The sequence below is a fragment of the Pelecanus crispus genome, chromosome 4 (genome assembly GCF_030463565.1).
Source record: "Pelecanus crispus isolate bPelCri1 chromosome 4, bPelCri1.pri, whole genome shotgun sequence".
NCBI lineage: Eukaryota > Metazoa > Chordata > Aves > Pelecaniformes > Pelecanidae > Pelecanus > Pelecanus crispus.
Window position 1 is genome coordinate 7,777,797 of NC_134646.1, and position 13,337 is coordinate 7,791,133.

At 42.7% G+C, this 13,337-nt stretch overlaps 1 protein-coding gene across 1 annotated transcript in view; it reads left to right on the plus strand.

Moving 5' to 3' along the window:
* Positions 1–6,774, plus strand: part of AFG2A (AAA ATPase AFG2A) — a 204,519-nt gene extending 197,745 nt beyond the window's left edge. Inside the window, 1 exon segment of the mRNA XM_075708927.1 lies at positions 6,598–6,774. Within this exon segment, the coding sequence (XP_075565042.1) occupies positions 6,598–6,774 (177 nt within the window).
* Positions 6,775–13,337: the final 6,563 nt, after the last annotated feature.

The window sequence follows — 13,337 nt, forward strand, 5'->3', positions numbered from 1 at the left end:
TCCGCTCATCTTGAATGTCTCTTTAATAAACAAGGAGGAAAGAAGTCTATCTTTTTATAAAAAAGAATATTTAGTTCTAGGGTATCATTGCAGAGGAAGGCTCCAACATGAATAGGAGCTGATCTGCTCCAAGGCAGTGCTTGTGAATACAGATCCGTACAGATGTATGTACTTTAACTCGAGGAAAACTGGTTACATTTTAAAACATAGAGATCAAAGAGCCTCTGTCTCACTGAGGCACTTGTGTGGCCTGTGAGTGCCTTGCACACCTTAGTTAGGAAAGTTTTATAGAGCAACAATCATGTATTAAATAATTTCACTCCAAAGCTCCGGTGGTAGGTACAGTACATAAATCTGAGGAATGAATGGATGCTGTATGAAAAGCACTATGCTAATATACTTTATCATTTTCTGGTTAGACTAGATTATTTGCCATTTTCAAAATGCCCAAACGTCTAATCCATCCCATTTAAATCTCCAGATCATGGAATTGAACGGAATGAAGAGATACAGGTACAGGGGCGATTCTTTGTCTTTCAAAGATTAGATCAGAATTTATCTCAGGGTGATCAATTATTTCATAGTATTGGAAACCTTTTCTCCTAAAACAGAACAAGATTTGTAGTGGTGTGTAAGAATTTCTTTTCTCAGAGAAGAGAAAAAAGGCGTGTTATCTTGTATTTTCTTGTTTTATACATGAAACAGGAAAGTTGAAACACGAGAGAAGTACTAAATTTAAGCCTTTCTGAAATACATCAAAAACTCCACCTCTCACCAGTTAAGAGCCTCTCAGTTTAGCCCATTTTAAAGAAAAAATGGTATTTGTGACATCTTAAAATAGTATTTTTTTCTTTAAAGTGGCATGTTGTACAAAAGCGTTAATCTAGGGCACGTCTCCCTAGCGCAGCCAGCATCGCGCTGCGCTACCTGAGCTAGATCGGACAGACCGCCGTGCGCATCGGAAGCGGTGCGGGGATGCTAAAACAGGGTAAGCGAGCACAAAATTTCCGTGAGGCGATGCAGCAGCTCTCCGCCACTGGAGGAGGAGGCGCTTGCCGTGCCCTCCACCCCTCCCATGCCGACTGGTGCTTGTCGAATCCCTCTGTGAGCCCATCTCAATACCCCAGTGGCAACCTAAGGCTTTTTGGGTTTTTTTTTTTTCCCTCTGGATTAGTCTTCTTGATGGTCTGGTGCATTGAATCAGTTAATGAAAGGGCCAGCTTAGCGCCGGAGCCAGCACAAGAGATGGGCGGGAGGCTGCAGCCGGCAGCGGGGGGTGCCTGCACAAAGGAGAAGGGGGAAAGAGGGGCCGCGGCGTCCCGCACTTTGGGCAGGAGCAACCTGCTGAGGGTGGCCAAGACCGAGAGGTATTTACCCCTCTGCGGTATTTACCATCTCTGCCCAGCGCTGCACTGAGCCTTGTACAGATCCCTTGCGGAAAGTCGTGCGCTGCTGGAGTTGGGTTGAGTTGAGGTATTTATGCCTATTCTAGAATGCAGTCGGCAGCCTTTCCCTGCTACTCCCTCGTAGCCTCTCTGCCTACGGTGCATCTTCGCCCGATTTGTTTTCTCTTCTCGCTTGGGAAAGGCATCCATGCCCACCTCTTTCCTCAGTCAGGCGAGGGCCCTGGGTCCTGAGAGCTTTCCGACTTCCCCGGTTTTGTGGGGATAAGGCTATTGCTCTCCGTAGAGCAGCTTCTGACGCAGGGGTAAGAGGAGGTGCCTGCCACGGGTAGGAATTTGCTTGAGTGGGAAACAGATGTCCTGACCCAGGAGTTATTCATGCCTTTTTAAAATGCCGTGTATGAACCTTTTATCTCTCCTTAACAGAGCGGGAAAGCAAACTCCCCAAACCTATACAGAGTCTTCCTTTGACGCTGCCTAGCAGGCGTGCAGCGCGCGGGCGCGCGGTCCCGCAGGTAGTTTTCATCCAGGAAGCGCCACAATTTGCGCTATTCACGAACCGCAGGGTACCATTCTGTTTCCAGGCTCCTAATCCCTCTTACACACAATCCCTTACAACTTTAACTGGCGGGGTGGAGGAGCAAGTTAAAAAGGAAGGAAAAAGGAAAATGAAACACAATGTACAGCCAGCCAGTGGCTGCCAGTTACCCTGCACACAATCGACACCAGCTGCAGCCCAATTAAACCCGACATTCACAGGTGTTCCCAACAGACTCTGCACTAACAAAACCACTTTCTTGAAAATACCTAAGGCTTTAACACAGAAGCTGAAGCTCATTTCTTTTTTGCTCCTTTTTTTCTTTTTTTTTTTTTTTTTTTTTTTAGAGATTCTTTAAAGCTATTTAGAGCACTTTAAATACAAAGAAGCTGAAAAGGACTTTCAGTCCGGTGGGAGGAGTTGGTGCTTAATGCCAGAATGGGGGAGAATCGGCCAAGCTGAATCAGCCAGTGTAACCATCGGTTTCGGGAGAAAGATGGGTTATGCTGAATGTTGTTTATTCAGGGAAAAGTAACTGGCACTGGGCATTTTATTGTTGCTGAGAGTGAAGCAGGGAGGGACGGAACGACTAGGTGTAAATCCATTTCTTTTTGCGACTCATCATTGTTTGCACCATAGCTGTGAGCTTGCGTGTGGCTTTGCTTATGACTGATCAGCGCGTGTCTGTGTGTGGTTCAGATAGCAAATTTAAGTTCTCCTTTCCTCGCAGGATAACTTGATACAGTTGCCTTTTTGACTTTGAAGTAGGATTCTAAATTAGCTGTTTATTTTCTGATCTTAAAGCACTCATTCAGATGATAAATCAGTCCTTAAAAAAAAAAAAAATCATACTCTGGTTTTAATACATGAATTCAAAATTATTTCCATGCTAAGAGAGGACCGCAGGCAGCAGACTAATGCATAGGTCAGTAATCTGCTCTCATTCCATTGAAAATGCGAATCGTGTTTGTTAAACTTTCATTTATAACATTATTAATATTCAGACTGGGGTATATTCTGGTACTCATAGATTCAGTAGTATTCAACCACACCTGGCTGGCTGTTCATCTCTGTAGTAACACCCCACACCTCGGTAGTTATTGCTTAATTACCTGCTGCCTGCTCTGTTGCTGTTGAATCACTGTTGTTTCTGACAATCACTTAATGTCTTAATTACTGCTTTAACAGTCAATGCTGGAAGCCACTCTATATTCAGATGCAGTCAAGAATATCTGTTTTGTCCTTCAATACATCGAGCTGCAATTTTGCCTGTGGAACAGGACTAGGACATTATTCCTATTCCTCACAACACACAGAGATCCAAAAGACTGCACTTTTTTGCCTTTTTTTTTTTTTTTTAATACTGAAAAGGTAAAAATGGTGATCCCTTGGATTTGTATTTGAAAATAATAAATTGTCTTAAAACTGGCAGATAGGTGATGTTGGTTCACAGCATTCATTTATAGAGAAAGGCAGAGGCTATTCATGCTGATAAATGCAATGGAGAGAAAATTACCCAGGCTTCAAATTCACAAGTATACAACCTAAATTAGATATTGTCACTCAGGAAAAGATACTGGAGGCAGTGTGGATAGTTTTCTGAAAAAAATGATCTTGGCACTAATATGATGGCAAATACAGTAGTAGGAAAGGAACTGCAAGCAACCCCGAACCACTGCTGTGCCATGGTACGGCTCCCTCTGTGCCCTGTACGGCTTCAGCCGCTCCACGGCAAGAGGATAGAGCCGAACCAGCGCAGACGGCGTGGCAGACGGGCGGAAGGATGGATGACTTCTGCAGGAGCCGGGACTGAATCACTCAGGGCTCTTCAGCTTGCAAAGACTTGACTGGGGGGGATGAGATAAAACTCCGTAAAACCATCAATGATATGGGAAGGTGAACGGGGAACAACAGATGAGTCACCGTCCTCATAACACAGGAACTAGGAGGCATTTGTTGAAATTACCAGGTTTAAGACAAACAAAAGTGCTTTTTTATACAATGCATGATTAGGCCGTGGCACTCATCGCAGGATGATGTTCTGGAGGCCAAAAGTGGTTTAAGAAAGTAATTGGACAAATTCATGGAGGATAGGTCTGTTGCAAGGTTTTAAAACTGATGATCTAGATGCAGCCTCTGGTTTTGGAGTGCCGCTAAGCCTGGGAAGGATCCGTACCTTGCTGCAAAGCCGCTGGTTTTCTTTCTTTGTTGTCAGTTAGCCCCTTTGCTACCTTCCCTCTTTGCCTCACTTGACCCAATCTATGTTGGTTTTTAATCTAGGCAGAAATGACATTTAAAAACCCTTCAGTTGCTTGGTGTAGTAAGAAATGTCCTAACGCGACTGTGACAAGAAATATCTATGAAAAACCAACAGACCGTAGGCCAATAACGCAGCAGATTTCACCAGGTTAATTCACTCTCATTTCATTGTGGCTATATTACTACTTGTGTTTGCTTTGCACGAGTGATTTAGCTTTACTAGCTAGTGAGAATGCTTGTGAGGACTTTTTTTTTTTTAAGTTTGCATACTTGAACGAAGAAAAATAATCAAACTTGCCTTGTCGAATCTCTTACCTCAGAAACCTGATACTCTGGGTTAGCCAAGGAATGGAAACAACGCCATGTGACTTCTGCGACCAGACACGAGGGCCCAAATTTTAAACGCTGTGCCGTAATGCCTGCTACTTATTACTCAATAATATATAAAAGATTTAGTCCGCAAAAATTCTGAGTGCAGCCAGGAAAAGAGAGAATGATAATTCATGCCTTAAAATTCTTTCCTCTTCCCTTAAAAGCAGCTCAAATGCTCCTGGGAAACCAACAAAAAATATCAGTTTTCTGTTGCTTCCTCATGTCTATTAATCTGTCTGGTTATCACAGAACTTATGGTTCAGTCTTTAAGAATAAAATTAAAACAAAAAAATCCTTTGGACATTAATTATCGTCACTGTTACCGATACTCTTGGCAGAGCATAGAGAAAACGTGAAAGCATCATTAGAAGTATCAGCTTATGGGCAAATTCCTCCTAAGTGTATCAGTGGACAAATGAAACAGGAGGAAATAAGACTGGCGGTGGTGTTCCTCCTTTTTTGGGTCTGCCAACTTGACAGTCTTGCCTTCAGCTTGTCCTTCAGTAAAACGTATCGGCCCCTAACATGTGAACGTCTTGTGCTGCAGTGATACCCTGCTTCGTAATTTTGATGCTGTAGATTGGCGATGGTCTCTGTGAGCAGAACGGGATGGTCAAAACCTGCTGTACTGCATTCTGTCTTTTTTTAATAATGCCTATGAAAACCCCCAGAAGGTCTCTTCCTCTTCGTTTTGTGGAAAACTTGGTCTTAGTGCAGTATTTGTCAAGGGGAAATGGACCCCTCCTTCAAAGCCAACACAGGTTTGGAGTCCAGGATGCTTGGGATCTGTTTCTCCATCAACAGCCTTCTCCCTTTTGAAAGATTTCTGGATTTGGTGTTAGGCAGGGATGGGGGGCGAGTTTGATCTGGTTTGGGGTTTTTCCTTTTCTTTAAGTAGCTTTGTATTTGTGTTAGAGAGAGGGAAACAGTCACACTGTCTACTTGGAGAAAAACCTGAATGGAAAGACCAAGATCCCTGCGTTACTTTCTAGATGGTACACTACTTATCTCCGCAAGAAGCTGGTGCACTAAATCTCAGCTACGCTTCCACGTTTAACTGTCTCTGAAGTCCTGAAAAGCATTAAAATGCATAACAGCAGTGTTTAACTTCACTGCTCATTAGAACAGCACAGAACTAATAGTAATATTGTTGTAACTTGACAAAGCCATCTAAATCCATGCATGTTTTCTTGTGAAAGCTTCCTAAACATGCTGCTAAATCCTCTAAAAAGCTACTAAACGGCTTTGGCAACCATTAGCGCAGCATAAGCGGGGGAACTCTTTTCAGTAAGTGAACAAACAGAGAAAATATGCTGAATAGCTGGACAAATGTGTTTCAGCTGGCTCTTTCATTTACAGATATAAGGGAGCAGTCAATATCAATCACTGTTTTCCCTGTTGCACTGGAAATCACAATATCTCTTTTCATTCCACAAGCTCTTTTCACCACAGTAATGTGTCTTTAGAGTGACACTGGCATCAGTCTGTTTCCGCTGTCTGAAGTCCAGAGAGCTTAAAAACACATTGCAGGGTATGAGACCTTAACCCTCCTCCCCTTCCACGCACCCCTCTCCTTCTAGCCTTCCTTTCTGAATTAATTGTTTTTACTTCTTTCCCAGCGTAAAGCTGAGAAAAAAAAGTGCCTGCAGAGCCTGGGAATATCTGCTCTTGCGCTTTGGGGACAGAAAAATGTATCGCTGGTTGTTGGGGTTTTAATTTATCAGGTGTTGCGGGGAGTTTAACACAAGGTAATATGATTATCAACTTAATTTGCAACATACTGTAATATGAAATGTAATGTTACTGTGGTTTGAATTTCGAGCTATATCCTGTTTCTTGGATGTCCTAATCACCCACAACCTCATTTATATAAAAAAAAAAAAAAGCTGGAGAAACTCTGTCCTTGTGAGTATCTGGCATTTGGAGTATGTCGATGTTCTTGTGTTCGCTTTCTTCCTTTCGAGTCATATGTTTTATAATAATAATAATGCTACCTGGGTTGTTTTTTTTATTGTTTCTTTGCAGATAACAGCAGTCTGTAGAGAAGCAGCCCTTCTAGCTCTTCAGGAAGACATCCATGCCAAATCTATCATGGGACGGCACTTTCGGTACGCACTGACTGTCGTGACCCCAAGGATTCCCGATTCGTTAATCCGGTTTTATGCAGATTATCAGCAGCAAAGTGGACTGCACGCGCTTTGAAAGGCAAATTAATACGTAACCCCATTCACGGTGTGAATAGCAAATTTCCTTTGTAAAGCTGTCAAAAGCTAAAGAATTTTGTATTGGGAGTGGAGCGTCCGAAGTTAACTGAAGCGCAGAATCGTCATAATAAATACCTGTGTGGAAGTTTTGAGTGTAATCGATACTGTCCAAAACTTTGTATTTTACAATTTCATTGGTATAATCTGCATTTTAGAGGTAGTGAGATTGCTAGTTTAAGTCAGTTGATCTGACTGTATATCTGTGTATCAAAAAGTAATTACCAAATTCTGAATTTTTGGTGGATTCTTGGCCCTAGAGAGAGTAGCAACAAGTGTCATTACTGTCTTCATTTGTTCCTGCCTCAACCACAGTTTAATCCCAGGGGCCATCCCAGCGAGGCACAGGCCTTGGGGAGTGGCCTCACTACAAAAATGCTGAAAATTATTCTGAATCTTTTGATTTATGATCGCCAGAAAAGCTGCCAAACAGGCTTGCCGAACATAGAACTTTCCAAGATAAAGCTAAGGTATCCTGAGTGATTACAGCGAAACATTTATCTTTGGTCTTAAACAACTCCTTTTTACACATACTGGGAAGCAGGCACCTTAAAAATTGCACATCCCTTAGCTGCCCGTGCATTTCAGAAAAGTGAACGGCATCTAATTCTTGGCTAACCCGAAACCACTGCCAAGCGTCAGCAAAGATTTTTCTTGTTGTTTGTTTGTTTCCATCAAAAGAAATAGGAATGTTGATTGGTAACTTAAAGCTGGCCACTTCAAATCCTAATGCATCCTAATTAATGAACAAGAAAATCTCCTTGCAAATACTGTTACAAGCAACCACAAAATAGTTCAGGGACAGATAAAATCTTTTCAACTTATTTCTTTGTTATATCGTCTGTTGAAATGATGACAGGTCCTTATGGGCTCTCTGCTCTTGCACCCACTATGAAATGTAGTTAAGCAAACTCATTTTCAGCATTTTTCCCCACAATAGAAAGACTGAGCTTTTCTTTTCCAGACATGAAAAATAGAGGGAAAGGTGAAGCAAAACCAACACAAACTTTAACAAAAATTATAAAAAAAGGTGACAGAGGCCTGAATTTCAGTAGGTAATTCTCTGTTTTCCCTGTGTTTTGGAGGGAAGTAGACGAATTTACAGGTTAAAATTTTAGCCAACTGCTGCTTTTACTTGTTGGGGTAAACAAGAAATATCATTTCAGGCTTTATCGCATGGAAGGTTATTTTGGGGGTTTGTTTATTGGTAGTTCTGAAGACTTTTTCTTTCTTGCAGTCATTATATATGTATTTGTGGGGGAGTTATAATTATTTAGAAATTTATAAGGTTTTATGAGAAATTTCTATATATCTGTCTCAGAGATATTGCTACCATATTTGTTCATATTATCAATGTGAAATTTAAAAAGTAATCTCTTAGCCTTGACTATGGTTTTTCTCTTTTTACTTAGTTTCACTCTGTACACAATTTGTAGCTTTTAAACAGAAATCTACTATTTTTAAATTACAACTTTTCTCTTACTTTTATTCTAACCTCTTGTTGCTCTAATTAGCATTTAATTTCATTATCACTGAAAAGGATTAGAGGATGAGGAAAAGCAGATCATTTACTTTGTTCATCTGATATATGTGCAGGTTTGTTCATTTTTTTCGTTGTTTGACTCTTTAATAATATGACAGACAGAGGATAATTAAGAAACTTATACACTGGAAAAGTTGCCTTGGGGATCAAGACTGCATTTGAAACTACTTAATCCCTCTTTTCTAAACTCTATATACTCCAACTTGAAGCTCAGGATGCGAACCGTTTATCGTAACCATTACATTTTTGATGTTTCCAAAAATTAAATGCTATACCATTATCCCCTGGCACTTTCCCCCAGCGTGTGTTCCTGAAGGCAGGAAAGAGAGTCCATAGTTTTTACTGCCAATAACAAATTCTCTTTGTAATTTTGTATCCTATAAATAACGTTACGTGGTGCTCCAGATGAGTAGCAAAACTAGATCACCATTCCTTGGAAAGTGCTCAGATCCCTTGGGAACGTGCACCAAGACGTGAATCTGAACTGAGAAATGAAGAGAGAGGCAGGTGGGAGCTGACTGCTCCATACGTGCACTCCTGTTGCCATCAGAAGGAATTTTGCACATTGAATTTTAGGATGTTAGGAGAGAATGCTGGCCCATGCCTGCTGTTTGTGCCTTGGGAAAAAACCCATCCCTGCAAACATTTATCCTCTCCTCCACAGGGTACCGCATTTATCCACGTGGTACCAACTCTCTTGGTACATACCTACACGCCTGAAGTGATTTGAAATGTAGGAAGCTCCTCTTTTTATCGTTGGGTTTGTGGAGCTTGATTTTTTAAAAAGTAAGATACTCTTAAAAAAATGTAAGTTATGGCAAATTTGTGAAGTCCCGAGAAGGTTTATGTTGCTCCCAAATATTCTGTTTGGAAAACTTGGCTAGTCTGATGCCACTCAAAATTTTACTCCATCCCAGGCCACAGACAAATTGAGATTTAAAGAAAGGTATGATGATTCCCCTTCTCGTTCCTAATGACAGATCGCTGTTATCATGGACTAGCAACTTGAAACCTTCTTATCAGAATTCTGGAAAATAACCAAATACTCAGTTTTGGTCAAAGCACATCAGCAAGATAGTCCTTTCATAATCCAGTCCAGTGAGTGCTTTTGCACCCTCAGCCTCCCGTTGGAACTTACTGATGAGGGCACTGTAGGACAGAGCACTTCAAAAGTATCTTCTGTTAGCCCGTCATCTAAACGAGTGGGGTTTAATTCAGAGCTGAACTTTTCACAGCCTGTTTTACCGAACACATTGTGCCTTGGCACCGAACCAAACTGCTTGCAGTGTGAGGCCATATAAGCCTGAACACCTCTATGCTTCGGAGTAAATCAAAGATAGAGGCGTTCTTTCTTCTGCTGGGTTAATCACGTTTGTTGTTGTTTGGGTGTTTCTGTGAGATTTAATTTTAATAAAACAATAGAGGCTCGGTGAACAGAAAAGAACGCATCTGAGAAGAACATCTCTCTCCCATCGTCTCTTTAACTGCCGAAGTGGTTCCTAGACTTTTTTCTTTACGTTCTTTAGAAATACAGTCTTTTTCCTGCCTGCCATTATCTTTTGGAGCCAGTTTTTGGCCCAAATACTGCTTGAGTTGCAGAATTGTTAACATTAAATCAGCTTTTCAATGTTTCAGGCACATTTTGCTTAAATACAAAGTCTAACTTTTTCCTCCAATAACAACGTCTTGCAAAATGGCATAAAATGTCTTTTCACAAGTTTGCCAAAAATGACCAGGAGAATATTTATGATCAAAATGCAAAAATGTCTTCACTCAACTTGAAAAAAAGTTCAGTCCTGTGTTCTCCCTAATGCATAAAACAGATTTTCACTGCAAGTACGATATACAATTCTTAATCCTGGAAAAAGAATGAAGTTTATTGTGGATAATTTTCCTACAGTCTCTAAATGAGAACAGAACATAAGGTTTACTGAGTTCAGGTGCGAGGGCGAACATCGGGGACAGAATAAAGATAATTTTCAAAGATGGTTCTTCAAAGTCATCAGACTTAGACTTGTCAGCCCTTTCAAATATTGTGTCCTTAAAGTTGATTTTTCTGGTTTGTGTATTCTGGCTCTTTGCTTTTAGTTTCTTTACTCATTTTAAATGCCACAGTGTGGTGGTTCTCCTTCAGCAACTGGGCATGGGCCAAACATAATGTTCCTGTAAGTGAGCATCAGTCCATTAGTGCTGGGGGAAGGCAGGCTGTGGATGATGCTTCCCCGTGAAGCAGGTGTCCAACTCTGTGCTGATGGGGTAATGGAGAGGGGTAAGGAGAAAGCCGAACTGTAAAGCCTGGTGTTGTGCCGTGCACTGCCCAGGAAGCTGAAGTTAACTGATGGACACAAGTTCATGGGCAGGAAAGCTGTCCCTCCTTATCGCAACAGGCAAGTATCAGGGCTGTGGAGGAGACTGACCCTTAAGGCTTTTGGTTGTTTCTGGCTCTCCCAGAGAAAGCAATTGGTTGGGTGGGTGAAACAGCATTGCCGATACTAGAAGTGAAATGTCCAGTGGTTGTGGTAGCTCAATATCTAGTGCTAGCTAAGAGAGAACTTGGAAGGAATCGTACTTGGAAGACGAAGAGTCACGCACGTGCCTGGAAGGCAGGCACCCCCTGTCAAAACCTTGGCAAAAGCCCCTGAAAGAATTAGTAAGAAGCAGGGGTAAAGAAACTTGCCTTGCTTCCTGCGATCACCAAGTTGGGAGAAACCTGAACGTGCTTCCTTCACGCTTCTGTGCCTTGGGATTGCTCCCGTGCTGACGCAGCCAGGGGCGTGGGAAGTTGCCCACAGTGGGAGCTGGGGACAAACTGACCCGCGCCTCGACCTGCTCGTGACATACGTGATGGGGAGGTCCACTGCTTGGCCACCACTGACAAAGCCAGCACGTAAGGAGACACGGTGTGAAGGAGGGTGGAGAATTCTGTAATTTTGGCTACTCCAAAGTGCCATATCGGCCACTGGACACAGGAGCCAGTGGCCTACGTAAAGCTTTTTGTAGCTGCTCCAAACTCTGTCTTGAGGTCCTGGTGAATGTGGAGCCAACCCATAACAGAGTTGTGACCCTTCTGTATTTGTGTTTAATGTTGTTGTTATGGTTGTAGTGAATTGCAATAATTTTTATCACTGTGAACCTCAAAATCTTTTGCTTTTGCTGCTGCCTTTTTTTTTCCTTTGACACGAAAGAAAATACTGTAGGTGATCTAATGTGTGCAATTTAATAAAGAGCTCTTCCTAGGGAGTAGGTGCAAGAGGCATGCAGAATCGCAAATGTATTTGGGCATGCTTTGAATGGCAGGTTAACATCTGGAAGAGAAACATTTCAGCTGAAACCTACTCCTAATCTTGGGTTTTGTGTCTGCTCTTTCTGCAGCTGCTACCTGTTCATTTATTAATCTTTTCTGTAGGAAACTCAGCCATGCGTTTTCTCTAGGGCTTTATATGTTCTGCGTTAAATCTTTTAAATGGTGTCATTCTTCCCTGCAGACTTAAATCCAACGACTCCAGAGTCCTGATAGGAGAAGGAGATGTGTGTTTTCTCTGTTAACTAGTCCGCCAAGGACCGGACCGGCGAGGGGGAAAGAGCCCCGCTCTGTGTTTGCGTGGCAGGCCTCCAGCGAGAGCGCAGGTGTTGCAAGAGAAGGCAATGGCAACCAGATGACATTCTTTCCCCTTGAACTAGTGCGGAGCCATTGCTCAAACAGATTACAGGTCCTTCCAACAAAATTTGAGGCTATAAATGGCAATAAAGCTTGGATTCATCCAACTAAAAGATTAGGGGAGCGGAATCGCTCTGTGTTCCCTCAGCAGTTATTGGAACGACACTAGAAGATGGCCCAGGCAGTGATTTATCCCAGCTAAGAGCTGGACTACCTTTCTGGAGGTGCTGAAGGGGGTAGCTGATGTCAAGAGAGGCCCCTAGGCACTTATCTCGAGAAAGTGCCTAGAGGTAGCTGGAAGGAATTGAAAGCAGTAACTCTCAAAATATTGAGAAAAATATTTTACCGACTTGTGCAAATGGATCCTGTGGCATAAATGGTTCTGGAAATGCCGTTGTTCTCTTCCTCTCAATCCCTGTGTCTGTGTGGCATGGCAGGGTGCTCTTAACCCCACCACACACACACACACAGAGGGGTTTTTATCTCCTTTGTTAACACACCGGAGTTTTCACATCCCTGTTTGGTAAAGTAAATGCCTCCTCATCGGGAGAGTGTGGAAAGGGCTTTGATAACCTTCAAGGTGAAACACTTGTCAGCTCTCACTTTATCCAGGAACGGATTATCTGGGCTGTGGAATAATGAGGTCATGTCTTTCCTCCACGCCGCTCGCTGGCAAGAGCTTCAGATTTCACACAGGGGTAGCTGCTTACATCAAGCCTGCTCTGCTTAATGCTGTTTAAAGCTACCCCCCTTCTCTGTCAGCGAGTTTTCCCAAAACCGAGGATGTGAAATGCGTTCATACAGCCTCCCGTGCGTTACATGGAGGTGTTTTCATGGTGCGTGGATTGCTGGCTTAGGCGAGTCGGCTGGGTTTGATGCCGAAGTGCAAGATGCAAGTAGCAGAGCGACTTGCGTGTGCTACTGCAGCTACGTCCAGGCAGGCACTGCTCGTGAGGAACGTAGAGCGGGATTTGGGGGGTGAGCAGACCCAAGCCGTAGAGCCCTTTCCAGGCGAGTGTCCCACAAGTCAGCCTGCTGCACCGCCGCCCGTCTAAACCTGCAGCTTTCTTGCAGAGCCATTGCACCGAGAGTGGCCGTGGACATGAAAGATCCCTAAAGCACGCAACTGGCAGGTGTTGAGGCCTATGGGTGCTTAAGTAGATTAGCAAACAAACAAATCCTGTAATATTCTGGAATGCTTCCTCACCACCTAAGTAGGGATTATTCTACCAAACCAGCAAATTCTACCCTTCTACCTAGTGAAGTCTGCCTTTCAGATAACTACGCTCTTTAAGAAGCAGTA